Source organism: Mauremys mutica, chromosome 3 (genome assembly GCF_020497125.1).
Source record: "Mauremys mutica isolate MM-2020 ecotype Southern chromosome 3, ASM2049712v1, whole genome shotgun sequence".
NCBI lineage: Eukaryota > Metazoa > Chordata > Testudines > Geoemydidae > Mauremys > Mauremys mutica.
Genome location: NC_059074.1, coordinates 7,836,053 through 7,856,741, shown reverse-complemented (window position 1 = coordinate 7,856,741; position 20,689 = coordinate 7,836,053). Strand labels below are relative to the sequence as shown.

Sequence of the window (20,689 nt, the reverse complement as noted above, 5' to 3'; positions counted from 1 at the left end):
GCAAAGGAGCCATAGAGTTTGTGAAATACTTTATTACCATTAGAGCCCTTTGGCTAATCGCAATACAGATCTTTGTGGTTATTCCTTTCTTACCGTCAAGTAGATAGATGCAGCTGGTTGTGCTTTAGATAATCTGTGCTCTTGGGTCAGCTCACCAGACACCACCCGTAGACAGCAAGGAGCCTTCCACACACCTAAAAGAGGATGAAGAACAACCCATTACCGGGGCGAAGGGGGAATCAAAGCAAAATGAAAGGACAGTGCAAGCAGAGAAAAATGTTAATTACATCAGACCACTTAAAGTGATCTATTATCTCTATTATGGTAGTGAGATCAGGGTCCCATTGTGCTAGGTGCTGTACAAACCCAAAATGAGAGTGTGTCCCTGCTTTGAAGAATTTACAGTCTAAATGGACAGGAACGGGAGGGGGAAACAGTTGCAGAGAAGGAAAGTGACCTGCCAAGCCTCACAGAGCAGGTCAGTGGCATAGAACCCTGGTCTGCTGACTCTTAGTCCAGTGCTTTACCTTCTGGAGCAGCTGCTCTTGCACTGACTGCATTTTTATTTCCTCCGGTCATTGCAGGCCCTGGATGGCTTTTTCTTCGTTGTGAATCGCGAGGGGAGGATTGTGTTTGTGTCCGAGAATGTGACCAGCTACCTGGGTTATAACCAGGAGGAGCTCATGAATACCAGTGTCTACAGCATCCTGCACGTAGGGGATCACGCGGAGTTCGTCAAGAATTTGCTGCCAAAGTCTCTAGGTAAGAAGCGGATGGGGTTTTCCTTCTTTACTTCAAAGAAAAATGGGATTTGTGCCATGTTTTCCTGATGAAGCAACAAGATTGTTAATGGCCTGTCCCTGTGTTTATAACACAACAGTCACTGTGTTACCTAAAGTGGAGAAGTGTAACCTCTCTGTGCTTTGGGGTCTTACTTGCCTGTCTCACAAGGGTGTTGTGAGACCAGATGCATTAATATGTGCATAGGGCTCTGAGATCTTCAGATGCAAGCCACTGTAGAATTGCAAACATCACGTCAGATGTTTCCAGCATTTATTTTTTGGCATTTGAAGAACACTGTATAAACCGCTATTGTTCTTGCAATGCAGTTAATTCTGTAATGACTGAGATTTTGTTATACCTAACTGCACACTGGAATTTGGAGAGCTGTACAAACCAGTTAGCTATATAAAGAAATAAAGCAGGTGTATATTTCCGTCTCAGCTCTCAGGGTCTGATCCATCAACCTTTGCACAATGAGAATATCCCTCCTATAATAGACACTAATATTAACTTTTTGTAAAGAATGCTCTTCCTGCTGGCTGTCAGAGCCTTTTCTCTCTGCTTTCTGCTACTGATGCAACTTCTGCATAGATCAGAATAGCTCATGGGTTGTGGAACAACAAAACTTTCTGGGGCTTTGTGGGTTAAGAAATAAGTTGTCCAGCGGGAGTTGAGTGCATGCAGTGCACACTTGAGAGCACTAGAGGGCAGTGTGAGAAGGTCATCTGGAGAGTGAATAACTGGAGGACGTTTGGGTTTTGAGAGCTAGTGTAAAGAATCCTGTTTAATCCTATCAACTGCCTGCTCACTTGCCAAAATGCCTGTCGCTTAATCTGCATTTAAGCTAATTGTTAAAATAATATGCTTACTCTATGTGCCAGTAAGAACCTCTATTGGCTACTCAGCCAGAAACCTCGACTAACTTTATTAAACACACAGTTTAAAAAGCTTTGACTTTAAGGGGATGTTATTAAAGCCGATATGCCAAAGATCTGCCCTGCCTCTTGAATTCTGGGGCTTTTTGGTAGGTTTCAGGCACGTGGCAACAAACACAAAGAATAAGCTGCGTTTTGGTTTGTTGTTGTAGGATCGCTGCACAGTTGGTTCTTCTTCGAGTGATTGCTCCTATGCATTCCAGTTAGGTGTGCGCGCCGCGCGTGCACGGCATCTCGGAACTTTTTTACCCTAGCAACTCCGGCGGGCTGGCTGGGCGCCCCCTGGAGTGGCGCCGCTATGGCGCTGAATATATACCCCAGCCGGCCCGTCCGCTCCTCAGTTCCTTCTTACCGCCCGTGACGGCCAGTTGGAACTGTGGAGTGCTCTTTGTCCTCCACGACCCTAGCTCTCGCTTGTTGTTTGTATATAGTTAGTTTAGTGATTAGTTTTACAGTTAGTTAGTTAGATAGTTAGTGTTAATAGATAAGGTAAAAGGGGGGGGTTTCCCCTTTTGCCTCACCCGGTGCGGGCTCATGCCCAAAGCACTGGGCTTTAAGCCCTGCGCTGAGTGCCAGAGGCCTATGCCCGTCGGAGACCCGCACGACGCCTGTCTCCGTTGCCTGGGCGAAGGGCACAGAACAGATAAGTGTTCGCTCTGTTCTAAGTTTAAACCGCGGACTCGGAAAGAGCGGGATATCCGCTTGAAGCAGCTCTTGATGGAAGCGTCGCTCCAGCCACCGGCACCGTCCGCCCTGGCACCGCGAGCTTCCTCGGTACAGAGCGCACCGGTGGCACCGAGCCGCTCCGGCTCCACGGCACCGAAGCCTCAGAAAGCGGCTACGAAGTCTCGGCACCGCTCGCTTTCTCCTTCTAAGAAGCAGAGGCTGGCGAAGGCACTGGCGCAGGCTCGCGCTGAGGACTCGGCGAAAGCGACTGCGCTCCTGGCGGCCCCCGCGGTGACCGTGCACAAGCCGTGCACCGGTCCTTTGACTCCGGCGCCACAAGGCCCGTCGAGTCCGGCGCCGCCACGCTCCCTGGTACCGTCCGTGGTTGAGCCCAGACTGCCTTCGACGCCGGAGACGTTCTCTGAGGCGCGTGAGCTGATTCAGCTCATAGAGGCACCGAGCCTCCGGCCCCCGGCACCGCCGGTGCGGGCTGTCGTGTCGGCGGGAAAGCCGGCCAGAATGACCCGGCCGCCCTCCTTGGACAGGCGCCATGGACGACACACCCGGTCCCGATCACGTTCCCGGTCCCGGGGCAGATCTCCGTCTCGTCGATCGCGCTCTCGGCACCGCTCGCCATCGCGGTACCGATCGCCATCAAAACGTCGGTCGCAGTCCCGGTACCGCTCGTCATCGTGGTACCGGTCGTACTTCCGGCGCCGCACGAGGTCCAGGTCGCCATCACGTCGGCACCGGCAGAGGTCTCCGTCCCGGCACCGTTCCCGGCACCGCGACTCGCGCGGACGCTCCAGGCACCGCAGGTCTCAGTCCAGGTCGAGCTCCCGGCACCGGTCGAGCTCCTGGCACCGCGACGGACGTCGCTCCCGGTCCCCGTCCCGGTACCGAGCGGACCAGCGTCGCTCTTCGCTGCCATCCGGGGACGGACTACCCCACTCCGCAGCACATTCCGTCAGCGCCTCGGCACCTCCATGGCCATCCCGTCCCGCGTCGGTCGCTTCTGGGACGGAGGGCTACGGACTCCTGCCACCCACCCCGCAGGGCCCTCCTCAAGGAGCACAGCCGTGGGGCTTCTGGGTTCCATGGGCCCAGTATGAGGCGCAGGGGGTGCCCTTCCCCCCAAGACCCCTCGCGTCCGAGCGCAGGGTGCCAGAGGCGACAATTAGCCGACCGGCCCCTTCGCCACCGGCTGCGGAAGCTATTCCATCGGAACCACACGGGCACGAGCAGCCCGGCCCCCCCGCCGAGCACGCAGTGGATCCCTCTTCGGAGCCGGTCATCCAGGGCTTGTCCTCCTCGTCCTCGCCTGATGAAGCAGTGGCTGGAGCGTTGACGAAGGAGCCTCCACCCATAGACTTAAAATCACATCAAGACCTCCTTCGCCGTGTGGCGACGGCTATGGCTCTGCCGATAGCGGAGGTACAGGAGGACCCCATCACAAATGTAGTTGGGGCAGAGGTGCCAGTGCGAGTTGCACTGCATTTCGTGCGGACAGTGCAGAAAAATGCCACCACTCTCTGGCAGACGCCTGCGTCCGTACCTCCTACAGCCCGTGGGGTTGAACGCAAATACTCTGTCCCTCCCACGGGCTATGAATATCTCTACACGCACCCCACCCCGGACTCCCTAGTGGTCCAATCGGTCAATGATAGGGAGAGGCACGGCCAGCCTGCCCCTGCGCCCAAATCTAAGGACGCGCGGCGTATGGACCTGCTAGGCCGTAAGGTCTATTCCGCCGGCGGTCTGCAAATGCGGATAGCAAATCAGATGGTCCTCCTCGCCAGGTACGCCTTCGATATCATGACGTCCCTGGCGAAGTTTTCGGATCTATGCCTTGTTCAAGACAGGTCAAGTCTGTGGCCTATCCATCTTGCTCACATTCTACTGGTTTGATAATATAATGTCTAGCTCAATGTCTAGTTCATAGAATCATAGAATCTCAGGGTTGGAAGGGACCTCAGGAGGTCATCTAGTCCAACCGTCTGCTCAAAGCAGGACCAAACCCAACTAAATCATCCCAGCCAGGGCTTTGTCAAGCCTGACCTTAAAAACCTGTAAGGAAGGAGATTCCACCACCTCCCTAGGTAACCCATTCCAGGGCTTCACCACCCTCCTAATGAAAAAGTTTTTCCTAATGTCCAACCTAAACCTCCCCCTCTGCAACTTGAGACCATTACTCCTTGTTCTGTCATCTTCTACCACTGAGAACAGTCTAGATCCATCCTCTTTGGAACCCCCTTTCAGGTAGTTGAAAGCAGCTATCAAATCCCCCCTCATTCTTCTCTTCTGCAGGCTAAACAATCCCAGTTCCCTCAGCCTCTCCTCATAAGTCATGTGCTCTAGCCCCCTAATCATTTTTGTTGCCCTCCGCTGGACACTCTCCAATTTATCCACATCCTTCTTGTAGTGTGGGGCCCAAAACTGGACACAGTACTCCAAATGAGGCCTCACCAGTGCTGAATAGAGGGGAATGATCACATCCCTCGATCTGCTGGAAATGCCCCTACTTATACAACCCAAAATGCCATTAGCCTTCTTGGCAACAAGGGCACACTGTTGACTCATATTCAGCTTTTCGTCCACCGTAACCCCTAGGTCCTTTTCTGCAGAACTGCTGCCCAGCCATTCGGTCCCTAGTCTGTAGCAGTGCATGGGATTCTTCCGTCCTAAGTCCTAAGTGCAGGACTCTGCACTTGTCCTTGTTGAACCTCATCATATTTCTTTTGGCCCAATCCTCTAATTTGTCTAGGTCCCTCAGTATCCTATCCCTACCCTCCAGCGTATCAACCACTCCTCCCAGTTTAGTGTCATCTGCAAACTTGCTAAGGGTGCAGTCCACACCATCCTCCAGATCGTTAATGAAGATATTGAACAAAACCGGCCCCAGCACTGACCCTTGGGGCACTCCACTTGATACTGGCTGCCAACTAGACATGGAACCATTGATCACTACCCGTTGAGCCCGACCATCTAGCCAGTTTTCTATCCACCTTACTGTCCATTCATCCAGCCTATACTTCTTTAACTTGCTGGCAAGAATACTGTGGGAGACTGTATCAAAAGCTTTGCTAAAGTCCAGAAATAGCACATCCACTGCTTTCCCCTCATCCACAGAACCGGTTATCTCATCATAGAAGGCAGTTAGGTTAGTCAGGCATGACTTGCCCTTGGTGAATCCATGCTGACTGTTCCTGATCACTTTCCCCTCCTTTAAGTGGTTCAGAATTGATTCCTTGAGGACCTGTTCCATGATTTTTCCAGGGACTGAGGTGAGACTGACTGGCCTGTAGTTCCCTGGATCTTCCTTCTTCCCTTTTTTAAAGATGGGCACTACATTAGCTTTTTTCCAGTCATCCGGGACCTCCCCCGATCGCCATGATTTTTCAAAGATAATGGCCAATGGCTCTGCAATCTCTTCAGCCAACTCCTTTAGCACCCTCGGATGCAGCGCATCCGGCCCCATGGACTTGTGCTCATCCAGCTTTTCTAAATAGTCCCGAACTACTTCTTTCTCCACAGAGAGCTGGTCACCTCCTCCCCATACTGTGCTGCAGAGTGCAGCTGTCTGGGAGCTGACCTTGTCTGTGAAGACAGAGGCAAAAAAAGCATTGAGTACACTAGCTTTCTCCACATCCTCTGTCACTAGGTTCCCTTCCTCATTCAGCAAGGGGCCCACACTTTCCTTGACTTTCTTCTTGTTGCTAACATACCTGAAGAAACCCTTCTTGTTACTCCTAATATCTCCGGCTAGCTGCAACTCCAAGTGTGATTTGGCCTTCCTGATTTCACACCTGCATGCCTGAGCAATACTTTTATACTCCTCCCTGGTTATTTGTCCAATCTTCCACTTCTTGTAAACTGTTCTTTTGTGTTTAAGACGAGCAAGGATTTCACTGTTAAGCCAAGCTGGTCGCCTGCCATATTTACTTTTCTTCCTACACATCGGGATGGTTTGTTCCTGCAACCTCAATAAGGATTCTTTAAAATACAGCCAGCTTTCCTCGACTCCTTTCCCCATCATGTTATTCTCCCAGGGGACCTTGCCCATTAGTTCCCTGAGGGAGTCGAAGTCTGCTTTTCTGAAGTCCAGGGTCTCTGTTCTACTGCTGTCCTTTCTTCCTTGTATCAGGATCCTGAACTTAACCATCTCATGGTCACTACCTCCCAGGTTCCCATCCACTATTGCTTCCTCTACTATTTCTTCCCTGTTTGTGAGCAGCAGGTCAAGAAGAGCTTTTCCCCTAGTTGGTTCCTCCAGCACTTGCACCAGGAAATTGTCCCCTACACTTTCCAGAAACTTCCTGGATTGTCTGTGCACTGCTGTATTGCTCTCCCAGCAGATATCGGGGTGATTAAAGTCACCCATGAGAACCAGGGCCTGTGATCTAGCAACTTCTGTTAGTTGCTGGAAGAAAGCCTCGTCCACCTCATCCCCCTGGTCCGGTGGTCTGTAGCAGACTCCCACCACGACATTACCCTTGTTGTTCATACTTCTAAATTTAATCCAGAGACTCTCAGGTTTTTCTGCAGTTTCATACTGGATCTCTGAGCAGTCATACTGCTCTCTTACATACAACGCAACTCCCCCACCTTTTCTGCCCTGCCTGTCCTTCCTGAACAGTTTATATCCATCCATGACAGTACTCCAATCATGTGAGTTATCCCACCAAGTCTCTGTTATTCCAGTTACATCATAATTCCCTGACTGTGCCAGGACTTCTAGTTCGCCCTGCTTGTTCCCCAGGCTTGACAGCCGGTATCAAGCGGTGTGCTCCAGGGGTCGGTTATGGGACCAGTTTTGTTCAACATCTTCATTAATGATCTGGATGATGGGATGGATTGCACCCTCAGCAAGTTCGCAGATGACACTAAGCTGGGGGGAGAGGTAGATACACTGGAGGGTAGGGAGAGGGTCCAGAGTGACCTAGAGAAATTGGAGGGTTGGGCAAAAACAAATCTGCTGAGGTTCAACAAGGACAAGGGCAGAGTCCTGCACATAGAACAGAAGAATCCCATGCACTGCTACAGGCTGGGGACCGACTGGGTAAGTGGCAGTTCTGCAGAAAAGGACCTGGGGATTACAGTGGACGAGAAGCTGGATGACAGTCAAGAGTGTGCCCTTGTAGCCAAGAAGGCTAATGGTATATTGGGCTGCAGTAGTAGGAGCATTGCCAGCAGATTGAGGGAAGTGATTATTCCCCTCTATTCAGCACTGGTGAGGCCACATCTGGAGTATTGCATCCAGTTTGGGGCCCCTCACTACAGAAGGGATGTGGACAAATTGGAGAGAGTCCAGCGGAGAGCAACGGAAATGATTAGGGGGCTGGGGCACATGGCTTATGAGAGGAGACTGAGGGAACTGGTCTTATTTAGTCTGCAGAAGAGAAGAATGATGGGGGATTCGATAGCAGCCTTCAACTACCTAAAGGGGGTTCCAAAAAGGATGGAGCTTGGCTGTTCTCAGTGATGGCAGATGACAGAATAAGGAGCAATGGTCTCAAGTTGCAGTGGGGAAGGTCTAGGTTGATATTAGAAAACACTATTTCACTAGGAGGGTGATGAAGCACTGGAATGGGTTACCTAGGGAAGTGATGGAATCTCCATCCTTAAAGGTTTTTAAGACCCAGGTTGACAAAGCTTCTGGCTGGGGTGATTTAGTTTGGGATTGGTGCTGCTTTGAGCAGGGGGTTGGACTAGATGACCTCCTGATTCTATATCAAAGTTAGGGCCTATTAGATAAACCCTTATAAGTTCACAGACCACTGGCCTGAACAAGTGTTGGAGCCATTACTGTCTTTTAGGTCCACACAGTTGCCTAAACAGTGTGGAATTCTTGTTCTGTAGCAAAAATTCCTCAATGTGCCAAGCAGTGTATTTAAAACAAAGGATTAATTTGAGAGGGTTGGTTGGGTCTCAGGAAGGTTTTTCCCATTTTCTTCTCCGGCCTCTTAGTATTTTCCCCAAGGCCCAGGGAGATTGCATATAGCCTCTTAATACCTCACCAAGCATCTGCCAGAGGGGGTTTGCTACAGTCCATGAGGGCTTGTCTTCACTAACGGGTTAACAGGAGATATAGCGCCACTGTTCCTGTTAGCTCGACCGCCATCAGCACACACAAACCTGTCACTCATGCGTAGTGGTGGTAATAAGGTGAGTTGGCTGTCATGTCTTAGGGGTACAGGGCAGACCTCGAGTAAGGTTCACTCAGGAGCTGCTGACTCAAGTTATCAGCATGTGGAAGCAGGCTTAGAGACTAAGGCATTGTCTGCTCACATAGTTACACCATGGGAGTTAAAGTGTGTTTTTTCAACTAGTTAAAGAAATCCAACCCCCTGTGGGGATGCTTTTAAATTTTAAACCTGCCTTATATTGATTTAGCTTAATTTGGTAAGGAATTAGTTTAAACTAAGTCACCTACATGCCAAAACAGCTAGGCAAGTTTTTCTCATGTGTGATGTGTGTTTTGTTTTTGTTTTGTTTTGTTTTTTTCCAGTTGGACCTGAGCTAGGAGTTAAATCGCTGGGTTTTAGACTACAGTGAATTTTTACAGCTGAGTTATAACCCATCTAAAATAGTGGTTGATAATGAAACCATTGACACAACTGTAACTATGAAAATCCAGAATGTGTCCCTATGATTAAACCACTTCCTATGTTTTTTTCTTGGAAGCTTTTTCATTGCTATGTGATAGACTGCAAGCAGGCCACCATAGGCTCTGCAGCAGGTGCTGTATCGAACTGTAAATAGCACAATTAGCAGTTACTTTGACTGATTCCAGAGGGAGGCCTCAGTGTACCAGGAAAGCAGTGTGAGCATGACGTGCCTTTCCATCATCCACGTGAGCGCTTCAGCAAGAAGTAAGGGTGAAAGGTTCCCCTGTGCAGCGGCCTATGCACTGCGTAAGTCCTCAGAACACCATTTAAGGATAGTGAAAGCACAAGGCTGGGAGTCAGGGACTCATCTCAGCTCTGCCACTGTTTCACTGTGTGACTTTGGAGCAAAGTCACTACACATCTTTGTGTGTCAGTTTCCCTGTCTGTAAAAGGTGGGGGGTAATGATACCTGCCTCCCAAGGGTGTTGCAAGGATGAATTCATTAGTGTTGGCACAGTGACTTACACAATGGGGTGTTCATCTCAGTCTAGGTGATATTATAATACAAATGTTAAATAATGATAACGAGGATGAGATTTCGTCAGCATGTTGGTTTCATGTGCTGGTGTGTTTGGTGAGTTTCCCATTCTTTTGTGGTGTTTAGCAGTTGCTGTCAGAGCTCACAGTGCCTGGTCTGGAGTCTTATCTAAAAGGGAATCAAACAAATAACACAGAGAAAATGCGTCCCTTGGATCCGGTACTTACCAGTCATGATTCTGGCATAAGAATGGCCATACTGGGTCAGACAAATGTCTATCCAGCCCTGTATCCTGTCTTCCGACTGGCTGGTGCCAGATGCTTCTGAGGCAATGAACAGAACAGAGCAATTATCTAGTGATCTATCCCCTGTTGTCTAGCAGTCAGAGGTTTAGGGGCCCCCACAGCATGGAGTTGCATCTATGACCATCTTGGCTAATAGCCTATTGATGGATCTGTTCTTTATGAACTTGTTTAATTCTTTTTTGAACCCAGTTATTGTTTTGGCCTTCACAACATCCCCTGGCAATGAGTTCCATAGATTGATTCTGCACTCTGTGCAGCAATACTTCCTTTTGTTTGTTTTAAACCTGCGGCCTATTAATTTCATTGGGTGACGCCTGGTTCTTGTGTTATGTGAAGGAGTAAGTAACACTTCCTTATTCACTTTCTTCCCACCAGTCATGATTTTACAGACCTCTGTCATATCCCCCCTTAATCACCTTTTCCAAACTGAACAGTTCCAGTCATTTTAATCTCTCCTCATACGGAAGCTGTTCCACACCCCTAATCATTTTTGTTTCCCTTCTCTGGACTTTTTCTAATAGATCTTTTTTTAAATGGAGCAACAAGAACTGCACACGCTATTCAAGGTGTGGTTGTATCATGCATTTATGTATTGGGATTATGATATTTTCTCTCTTATTATCTATCCCTTTCCTAATGGTTCCTAACATTCTGTTTGCCTTTTCAACTGCCACTGCACACTGAGCAGATATTTTCAGAGTAATATCCACAATGACTCCAAGATCTCTTTCTTGAGTGGTAACAGCTAATTTAGACCCCATCATTTTGTATGTAGAGTTGGGATTATGTTTTCCAATGTGCATTACTTTGCATTTATCAACACTGAATCTCATCTGCCATTTTGTTGCCCAGTCACCCAGTTTTGTGAGATCCCTTTGTAACTCTTTGCAGTCTGCTTTGGACTTAACTATCTTGAGTAATTGTGTATTGTCTGCAAACTTTGCCACCTCACTGTATACCCCTTTTTCCAGATCATTTACGAATATGTTGAACAGCACTGGCCCCTGTACAGATCCTTTGGGGGACCTTGCTATTTACTTCTCTCCACTGTGAAAACTGACCATTTATTCCTACCCTGTATTCCCTATCTTTTAACCAGCTACTTATCTCTGAGAGGACCTTTCCTCTTATCCCATGACTGCTTACTTTGCTTAAGAGCCTTTGGTGAAGGACCTTACCAAAGGCTTTCCAAGTCCGTAGGTACATAGGGTCAGGTTTTCAAGCGCTCAGAACACATTGCAGCACTTACAGGCAGGTTTTGAGAGCTCAGTATGTTGAGTGCATGTTGGGAGCTGAGCTGTCTGGAAAACCTGGTCATTTGTTTTGGGCACTGAACTCTTCTAACCATCATGGATGACAAAAGTTTTTGAAAATCTGGCTTTTGTGCTCAGTAGGTGCTACTTCGCTATAGGTAATTGTGTAGAGTCCTGTTAGCACTGTTAAGTCACCTTCTTACTTGGGCTGTCAATAGTTAATTTTCTCACTTAGTGTAAGCTTAGCTTAGCATCACTGGTTGTAGCATTTTGTTGTGCCCAGAAGAGCTTGTTGGATTGGTGTTATGTAGCTTCACTGCGGCTACTCTGGCTCCTTAGCCTGGGGAAAGGGTTTTCCCTTTGCCTTGCAGTCTGGTGGTTTTAGCTGAGTTACCGTTCTTGGTCTTTGAAGAAGGTAATTTCATGCTGGAGCAAATTTGGGGGTGGGGAATTTATTCACAGTGCCGTCAGTGTGACCAGTAATTCTGTGTAATCCCCCTTTGCACCTTGCACCTCCACCCTCTGTGCATTTATGTAGGGGCAGACCTCGATCTCATCCTGATGTGAGCGTGTGCATTTTCTGTGCTTGCCACCTACACAGCAGTGTCACTTTAAAATCAGATGCATCCTCTGCTGTGGGAGGCGGGAAGGCTGTATCCTGCCCTTGCAGTGTAGTAGACTCTGATTTTATAGAGCCTGAAGAGCCTGGTTCAACAGCGGTGGTTGTGTTCAGCCAGCAGCTGCTCTGCAGGGAGCCAGACCACTTGCCTTCAGAATCCTCCTTGAAAGGGAGGCGATCATGGCTACGTGTAGCCTCTGGGTGGCAGCGAAGTTGATGGGGTGTGGTCTAGGGAGCTGCCAGTGCTGGGGACCCAAATGGTCTTTGGAGGGACTGGCCTGTCGGATGAAATGTCCTGGAACGTGCTGACTCATGAGTGATTTATCAGCCGCTGCTGTGACTGAGGGGAGGGGAAGAAGGTTCTGGCTGATGCACTGGATGGGGAGTCAAGAGAACTGAGTTCTATTCCTGGCCCTGCCACCGACTCACTGTGTGGCTGGGCAAGTCAGAGCACCTCTCTATGCCTCAGTTTCCCCCCCTGTTACACAGAAATAACAATACCTGTAGAACCTACCTCACAATGGTGGTGTGGGGTGTAATTCATCAACCCTGGAATTCCTTGGACATGTTAGGCTGTAGAAGTGCAAAGTGTTATCGCACCACTGTCAAAGGGATAGTGTGGTCCAGTGGGTAGGGCAGTGCACTGGGACCCAGGAAACCCGGCTTGTAGCCACCAACCTGCTGGGTGACTCCGGGTAAGTCAGTTCACCTCTCTGTGACTCTGCTCCCCCTCCCACCCATGTCTGTTTCAGCTGTCAACTCTTCCAGGCACTTTTACTCTGGGTGCCTAGCAAATGCACATAGCAAATGCTGATGATGACATGGAGAGGGTCAGGCAGAGAACTCTGATCCTTAGCGTCCACCGTTCGAAATGTTCACTTGTGATCACAGTCTGTGACAGTCTCTCTTTTCCCCTCTCCCTCGTCACAGTAAATGGAGTTCCTTGGCCTCAGGAAGCAACCAGACGCAGCAGCCATACCTTCAGCTGCCGGATGCTGATCCGCCCCCCTGATGAGCTGGGTGCGGAGAACCAGGAGGCTCGCCAGCGCTACGAGGTGATGCAGTGCTTCACCGTGTCCCAGCCCAAATCGATCAAAGAGGAAGGAGAAGGTAGGGTAGAAGATCATTTATTTCAAACCCTGCTTGATTGCTTTGTGCTGCGTCTTGGGGAAGGGAAGGAGGCTGGAGTGGGAAGAGAGGACGAACTGCCCTCTACTGTCCTTATGCAGGACTTCCTTCCAGGAGATTGTAGTTCTTGCCGAGAGCAGCCTCGGAGAGTTTACTTTCAGCCTGCCCTGTTTGCTGTTGCATTTAGGACAGCTGGCAGTGCAGGTGGCACAGGATCAGGTCCAGGGGCAGTCGCACAAGTCCTTCTCCCCAGAGGGCCTTCCAAGGGTTTGTCCTCCTCAGCACAGGCCTGGCACAGCATGGGAAATGCAGACGGGGCAAGTGGGAACGCATTTAGAGGAGTTTGATGTTTGTCATTGGCTCTCCTCCATCCTCTGTTTTTTATTCCAGCTTAAACCACATTTGGAGCCTTTAAGTCCTTTCTGACCACTGTGCTGAGCCCCAGGGGTTCGATTTGCAGTGCTGTGTTGTTCAGACGCCTGGGGTGAAACGTGTGGGAAGAGCTGGTGGAAATGAGGCTCTAAGCCTGGGTCAGTCTTGCAGAGAAGCCACCGGCACAAGGTCTCCTTGCCCTCCATAACCTGGAGGGGAATGGAAAGTGCTAGTGAAATTTAACTCACTTGCTGAACAATGGGCAAATCCAAGATTTTGCAAGGCTGCTTTACGCTGCCACAGGGCGACATCCCTCCCTCCCCCGAGCAGAGCCAGAGTGAGGCCTGTGCACCATGGTGAGTGGGCCTGAAGTGGGGAGCACAGGTCTCATGCTGGCCCTTTGTCCAAGAGTGAATTGCACCAACAGTGAGAACACAGTCTCCAGCTCTCTTACATTATCCGTTTCCTGTTGTTTGGATCAATGCTGTCCAGTCAACAAGCCTTTTCCCTCCTTCCATAAGCAGAGATGGGGACAGGCTGCCCTTCTGAGCATCAGGAGAATTCACAATGGTAGGTAGAAATTCAGGAAAGGGAAGGGTAGATTGATTAGTATGAAAAGCTGCTGCACAGGGAGGTCTGTCACTGCAGAATAATGGTGGGAGCCCCACTCCTTGAGGTGGGTAAGACTGGAGCGGACTGCACGGCACAGTCCTGCCCTGATCCCCAGTGGGTGGACTCGATGCCCTAGTACAGGGGCAGTCAGTAGGGGGACCACAGGCCAAATCCAGACCACCAGGCACTTTAGAACAGACTGCAAAATCTTTTTGTTTACTTCTTCTTATCATAATTGTTGTGATTTTTGTATTCTTTTCTCTGGAGTCTGGACCTTGACTATACCTTGACAAAAAATAATTGATCACGCCTGGCCTAACGGGACTTCTCTAGCTCTAATTTCTGTTACTTTTAGCTGATGCTCCCAGTCGGGCCTGGAGTGTTTGACAATTGTTGTAGCGCTGCATTTCCCGTGAGTTTCAGGCCCCCGTCAGATCTGTATGGGTGTGCCTCTGCTCAGGTTCCTGATGGTCATTAGGGTCACCCTTTACAGATCTGATTGCAGGATCAGGGCCGTAGTGCGTATCCACCACTGATCTCCAAATGGTAGAGCAAAGAAGCCTTCTTGCGAAAAACCTGAACCCTCATTTCTGTGGACCAGCCATTATTTTCCAGTGCATTAACTGAATTAATCCATTGCAGCTTACTCAGGAGATCATGATTGGAAGGAATAAATTACAGTATTTTATGACCAGATACTTTCCCTGGAGCCAACAGTTGTTGGCTTTCAGTGCTGACTTTTATTGTGTGGTACTGCCAGATCTGAAAGGCCTTACAGGTTGTTCCTCCAAACAATGGAGTTCTTTTCTCTCCAGCAAACATCGTATAGCTTATAGCGAGCTCTGTTGTTTTGAAGGCCTAGGCTGGGTAAAGGCATCCAGAGTAGGATGTGGCTGTCGAGTACAACAATGCTATTTTAATTAAAACATTGATTTGCAAGTGGTTTCTATAACACTGGAGTCACACCTTCCCACTCTCCCCACTGTTCTGTTACGGCAGATTTCCAATCCTGTCTGATATGCATTGCACGGAGATTACCTCGACCTCCAGCTGTCACCAGTTCAGAATCTTTCATGACCAAGCAAGATACTACAGGTACTGTTCTCAGTGAGCTGGGGGGAGTTTTATGCTGGGGGGTGCCAAGCATTGTTCTGGGGTAGGTGCCATCTTTGCAATCAAAATGCTTCAAGGCCAACAGCATCTTTGTTCCACTAGAACTGTAAGATGATGTAGTTCTTGCAGATGTAGCATGGTCCCAGCATTTCATCCAGCCAGTAAGAGAGTGCCACAGGGTGTTAAAGTAAAACAGTCTGTAAGGATGTCTGGCTTGAAGCTAGCCAGCCATACTTCCCCCTTAATTAAAATGGATACTTGTATATTGCACAGTTTTGAAGAGGGTAGTGAAGGTTCAATACAAAACTGGCGAACAGATGAGAAATGCTCGATTTCGGGTGGGTCCCCTAGGTATTCATGAATGAGACGAGTTGCACTGTGCGCATGTTCCTCTCTTATTGTTCTCTTCATGGCCACAAGCAGTCAGTCATTTAGTAAAGCTGCCTGGATTTCAGTATCCTCTATAGGCAGATAACTCCTTGGGCTTGTATTTCATTTTTCTGATCTGTGTAAGGACATCCCTAGTGTTACCGCCAGTTGCCTGGCTGGTGTCAAGTTGGATGCATCTGGATTTTGTGATGCTGAATTTAGACTAGAGAGGTGTCTTGTTGATGAGGGTAACATGCAAATGTCTTTTGGGGCCTCCCTGCTATGTTACTCCAGTTTGATGCCAGTATAACCTAGGCTAGGCTCAGCCCACTGTACAAACTTAGCGAATAGCTTCTAATTTTAGTTGTGAAAGCTCATTTCAAGCCAAAGTGTATGTGCGCCTCTAGCTCTGTGTGTGCCACACCAGGAGGGTAAGAGTGAGAACTGTATAAGTGACTTCTTTGGCACTGCTTATTCTGTATCTGAATAATGTGAATTTTCTTTCCACCCAGGTAAAATTATCTCCATTGACACCAGTTCCCTAAGAGCCGCAGGCAGGACTGGCTGGGAGGATTTAGTGCGGAAGTGCATCTATGCTTTCTTCCAGCCTCAGGGCAGAGAGCCATCTTATGCCAAACAGCTATTTCAAGAAGGTAACAGGCTTCTCTCTTTGCTGTGCTTTGCCTTGCATATTGAGCTGGGGTGGCTTCAATCAGAAGCTGGTGCATCACCCTTGTTGCTGGATAAGTGCTTTCTGGAAAAAACGAATTCTGCACTAATAATAAAGTGCCAAAGAAGTAGCAGAAAAGGCTCTGTAGCACAGAAATGGTTCCTGTAACTGGAGAGGCTGACTGTGGACGTCACAGCATTCAGCAAGCTACCATGCACATCCCAGCACTGCTACAGTAACTTGCTTAGGGGATATGATTGGCCCAAAACTCATGGGTGTCATGCCAACTAGAGGTTTGTTCACACCCTTCTGCAAATAAAGAAATGAGACAAACTTCCAAAGACCCACTGTGGTCATTGCATTGAAACCAGAGGGTAATTTCCCCCCACCCCCCCACACTCCATGCCCACACATCAGACCCAGTGTCAAAGTCCCATGCCCGATCTTCAAGCTCTTTCTTTTTGATAGTTTTTTTTAGCAGGGTTTTCCTCTGATCATGGCAGTGATTTAGAATATTGTTCCCTCTGGGGGGTTGTCAATGAAGCTTGATGCACTGTTGGTGAGGACACTAACAAAGGAACTCAGGAAGACAGAATGTCACATAGGGAGGTTGGCTGAGCGTGGAGAAAGATTTAATTCTGCCAGTGCTGCAGTGGTTAGTATCCTGTTGTAGCTCTCAGTACCGGGCTTGGCTTCATCAGGGTACACTGTGTATGTACTGTACACTGGTGATTGAATAATTGCCCTTTCTGCTGCTATAGCACTGTGTGCTCAAGGACAGTGCTTAATGGATTTAAATAGAAGTACATTGATAAGGCAATCAATTACAGCTCAGTCATTCTTGGCCCACATTGTGCCCCATGTCCCTGCCCATAACAAGCAGCACTGAGAAGTGAATTTGCATCACACCAGCCTTCAGATCTTCCTGAAACACCCGCTGCAACTAGGGTGACCAGATGTCCCAATTTTATAGGGACAGTCCTGATATTCTGGGCTTTGGCTTATATAGGCACCTATTACCTATAGGATGGTCTAGATAATTCTTAGTCCTGTCATGAGTGCAGAGGACTGGACTAGATGACCTCTCGAGGTCCCTTCCAGTCCTATGATTACCCCCCTGCCACCTGTCCTGATTCCCTAGCTGCAATACGCTGGGTTAGTGCACCTGAAAATGGTGATGTGACCATCATAAGGCAGTGAAGAACAGTGCAGCGAGACTACCTGGATTGCCAGAACTTCACTGGAGGATGATTTTTGACTTGCGTTGTTTTCACACTAATGGCAGGATCCTTGTTAAAATACATCGAGTGCAATTGGGCTGGGGGAGGAGGGGAAGGTGAGTGCAAACTCTGCGCTGCTATCCTCGCGTGCGCACAGAGGGATGGTGGAAGTCAGTCCCCTACTACCTTCACCACCATCCTGCACCCCCTCACATCCCTCCTCAAAGGTTTTGTGAGCCCTGTCTGAATTGCTAAGCAGCTGGATGGATCACGTCTGGTTTGTTTTCCCCGCAGTGATGACACGTGGCACGGCCTTCAGTCCATCGTATAGATTCACGCTGAGCGACGGGACGGTACTTAGCGCCCACACCAAGTGTAAGCTCTGCTATCCTCAAAGCCCAGAAATGCAGCCTTTCATCATGGGCATCCATATCATTGACAGGTGAGTCCCAAGAACTTGGGGTGAAATCGCTGCTAGCTCACAGAGCTTGGGCCTTGTCCTGGATCCTCAGCTATGGCTGAGGAGTGCACAGCACAGCTCAGGAGTAGGGGCAGTCTGGAGGCTGCTGTAAGCTAGATCAGCTGTCAGTGGCATCTAGGAGCCTGTAAGTGTGGCCAGGGATCAGTGTCAGCTGCAGGGAGGGTGGCAGCTTAGGAGTCACAGCGCTGGTTCTATGCCAGTGGTGGCTGGGGTGATCCTCTCATGCTGGTTTTGGGGCTGCAATCCCACAGCTAGGCGCTGTGCTGGGGGAGCTTAGCCCATATGTCTGAAACCCAAGGCAGCAGAAGTTCACTTCTATTTGGCTATTTCTGTGGCTTCGTAGTTATAGCCGATGCTTATGCAGCACCATGAATCCACACGGCGCTTTACCGACATGGCTAAGGCTCATGCCCTGCCCCAGAGAACTTGCACTCAAACTCGTTCAGGAGGAAGAGGTTGTTAAAAAACAGGGGAGATGGGGGAACTTACCGTGTGCTAAAGAAATGCAACTAGATGGAGGAGGGGAAAGAATGACATTCTCTCAGCACTCTCCTCTTCCTGCCAATGGGAGAGTACACAGCCCAAAGTAGACCTTCCCTTCGGAGATAGATTGGTAGCCCCTCCGTTGCCACATGAAGTACCTACGGAGATCAGTGTAGCTGCTCCATCCGCAAACGCTACTGAACTACGCTCTCTTTCCTCCTGGGATCCTAGTGTAGTGGTGGGGCTAGGAAAGACGGTGGAAAACACCATATCTTACAAGCTGCAGCTGTCAGACTTACCAGGCCTGATGTGTCTATGTGATAGCTTAATCCCAAGGAGGCTGGAAAAGTTTAGTTGAGCTGTACTACAGATTTAGTTGTGTCGTCTTCTGAGTTCCCTCTCCCCACTGCCCACCCCCTCTGTCTTTTGTTTCTTTCAGGGATCACCACATGCTCTCTCCTCAAGAGAACACTAACTCTGGAATGCCCCTTCCCCGTGTCAGCCCTGCGCTGCACCCTAGCATGTCCCCAGGGCAAGGCATGGCTCTCTCGTCCGTTATCCCTCCATCCAACAGCAGCATGTTGGCGACCAATGTAAATCAGCAGCCAGGCTCTGGCCTCCTCAGCAGCAATTCCAGCGCCGGCCAGACAAGCTTTGGGTGTTCACCTGGGAATCAGATCGGAGCCAATGTTGCCTTAAGCCAGGGACAAGCTGGTCCCCAGAACAATAACCACCTTTTAAACCTCAGTAGCTCTCCCATGAATAGTCCAGGGATTCCCCCAGCACAGTTCATGTCTCCTAGGCATCGGGTTAGCCCAGGATTGGTACCAAGGCCCAGAATGCCAAGCAATCCTTTCTCGCCTACCATGCCTACCATGCACTCCCCTGTGAGCATGGCGAGCAGTGGCTGCAGCAGCGGTGGCAGCAGCAACAGGCCTTTCCCCAATGCCCCGATAAACTCTATGCAGGGGCTTAATGAAGGCCCCAGCACCCCCATGGGCTACTCCACGCCGCCTCCCATTCTGAGGCAGCCGAGCTCCCAGAACTCGCCCGGCCGGCTCAGCATGCAGCCTGTGAAAACGGAGCCGAAAGACAGCAAGGAGATTGCCTCCATCCTGAGCGAGATGATTCAGTCTGACAGTGGCTCGAGCGATGGCAAGCCACTGGACTCAGGCCTGCTACATGCCAGTGACAGACTCTCGGAGGGAGACGCCAAGTGCTCCCAAGCCACCAGCCACAAGCTGGTTCAGCTCCTGGCCACAACGGCAGAACACCAGCTGCGGCACACTGATGCAGACACTAGCTGCAAAGATCCCTTATCCTGCACGGGTGCCTCTGGGAACCCTCCAGGCAACGCGTGTCCCTCTTCCCACAGCTCCCTCACAGAGCGGCACAAGATCTTACACCGGCTCTTGCAGGAGGGCAGCCCCTCCGACATCACCACTCTGTCCATGGAGCACGACAAGAAGGATACCGCGCCAAACGCTGCCGCCACCCCTACCTCTCAGAGTCACATCCCAGGGACCCCTGAAATCAAACTGGAGCCAGAGGCCTTGAAGAAAAAGGAGTCCAAGGACCATCAGCTCCTACGCTACCTGCTAGACAAGGATGAGAAGGACCTTGCTGCGGTCCCGGCCCTGAGTCTGGATGACGTGAAGGTGAAAGTGGAGAAAACGGAGCAGATGGATCCGTGCAATACGACTCCGGCCCCGCTGACCAAGCCCTCTGCTGCAGAGGAAGTGAAGCTAGAGTCGCAGGGCCAGGTGGGTTTGCCCTTTAAAATCCATGCTGTTTACCTAGGGTTAGCATTTAACACCAGTTAAGTTAAAGGCAAATCTCTTTTAGCGGGTAGTGGTCTGAGGCCTGTGAGAGAGACACACACACACAGACACACACCCTTTAGCAGTTCTCCTTCAATTCATGGAGCCACAGCCTAGTGCGTGGTCTTGGGTTTTGCTATCTCACAAACACTGGTAGTGGCATGACTGGTTCCAAGACTAACTTGCCAATCGGGTGTTAAAAGTAGATACCTAAATGACCCCTAAATGTATTTAGACTCCTAAATGATCATATGAGCAGTTAGGTGCCTAAATGTAGACACTCAGGGAGCCAGTTTGAAACTTCTTGTTGCTCATGACAGAGCATGGATCACTTGATGATAACCTGTTATGTTCATTCCCTTTGAGGCACCTGCCATTGGCCACTGTCAGAAGACAGGATACTGGGCTAGATGGACCTTTGGTCTGACCCAATATGGCCGTTCTTATGTTCATGCACATGCTCTGAGAAACAGCGATGATGGGAGAGGAAAGAAAGCTTAATGGAGGTTTATCACAATATGATGTAACATTATGCATTGATTCTTCAAACGCTGAGAGGAGAGAAGCCATTTGTAGGACATTCCTGCATTGCCGAAGGGAAAAAACTCTTCGTATCCAGCATCTGTAAGCCTATTCAGGGCTCATGTACTGGGGAATTTTCAATCTGTTGCCTACTTGTTGGCAGAGATTAGCAATTGTAAGGGCCCTTTAGTT

The 20,689-nt window shown here is 49.6% G+C and overlaps 1 protein-coding gene across 9 annotated transcripts in view; it reads left to right on the top strand.

The window, feature by feature from the left end:
• The window catches only part of NCOA1 (nuclear receptor coactivator 1), a 342,124-nt gene that overhangs the window by 270,197 nt on the left and 51,238 nt on the right, over nucleotides 1-20,689 (top strand). For all 9 annotated transcript variants that reach the window (XM_045009603.1, XM_045009600.1, XM_045009598.1 and 6 more), the window contains 6 exons: nucleotides 585-762; nucleotides 12,638-12,817; nucleotides 14,819-14,914; nucleotides 15,814-15,954; nucleotides 17,486-17,633; nucleotides 18,595-19,918. In XM_045009603.1, the coding sequence (XP_044865538.1) occupies nucleotides 585-762; nucleotides 12,638-12,817; nucleotides 14,819-14,914; nucleotides 15,814-15,954; nucleotides 17,486-17,633; nucleotides 18,595-19,918 (2,067 nt within the window). The remainder of the gene's footprint in view (nucleotides 1-584; nucleotides 763-12,637; nucleotides 12,818-14,818; nucleotides 14,915-15,813; nucleotides 15,955-17,485; nucleotides 17,634-18,594; nucleotides 19,919-20,689) is intronic.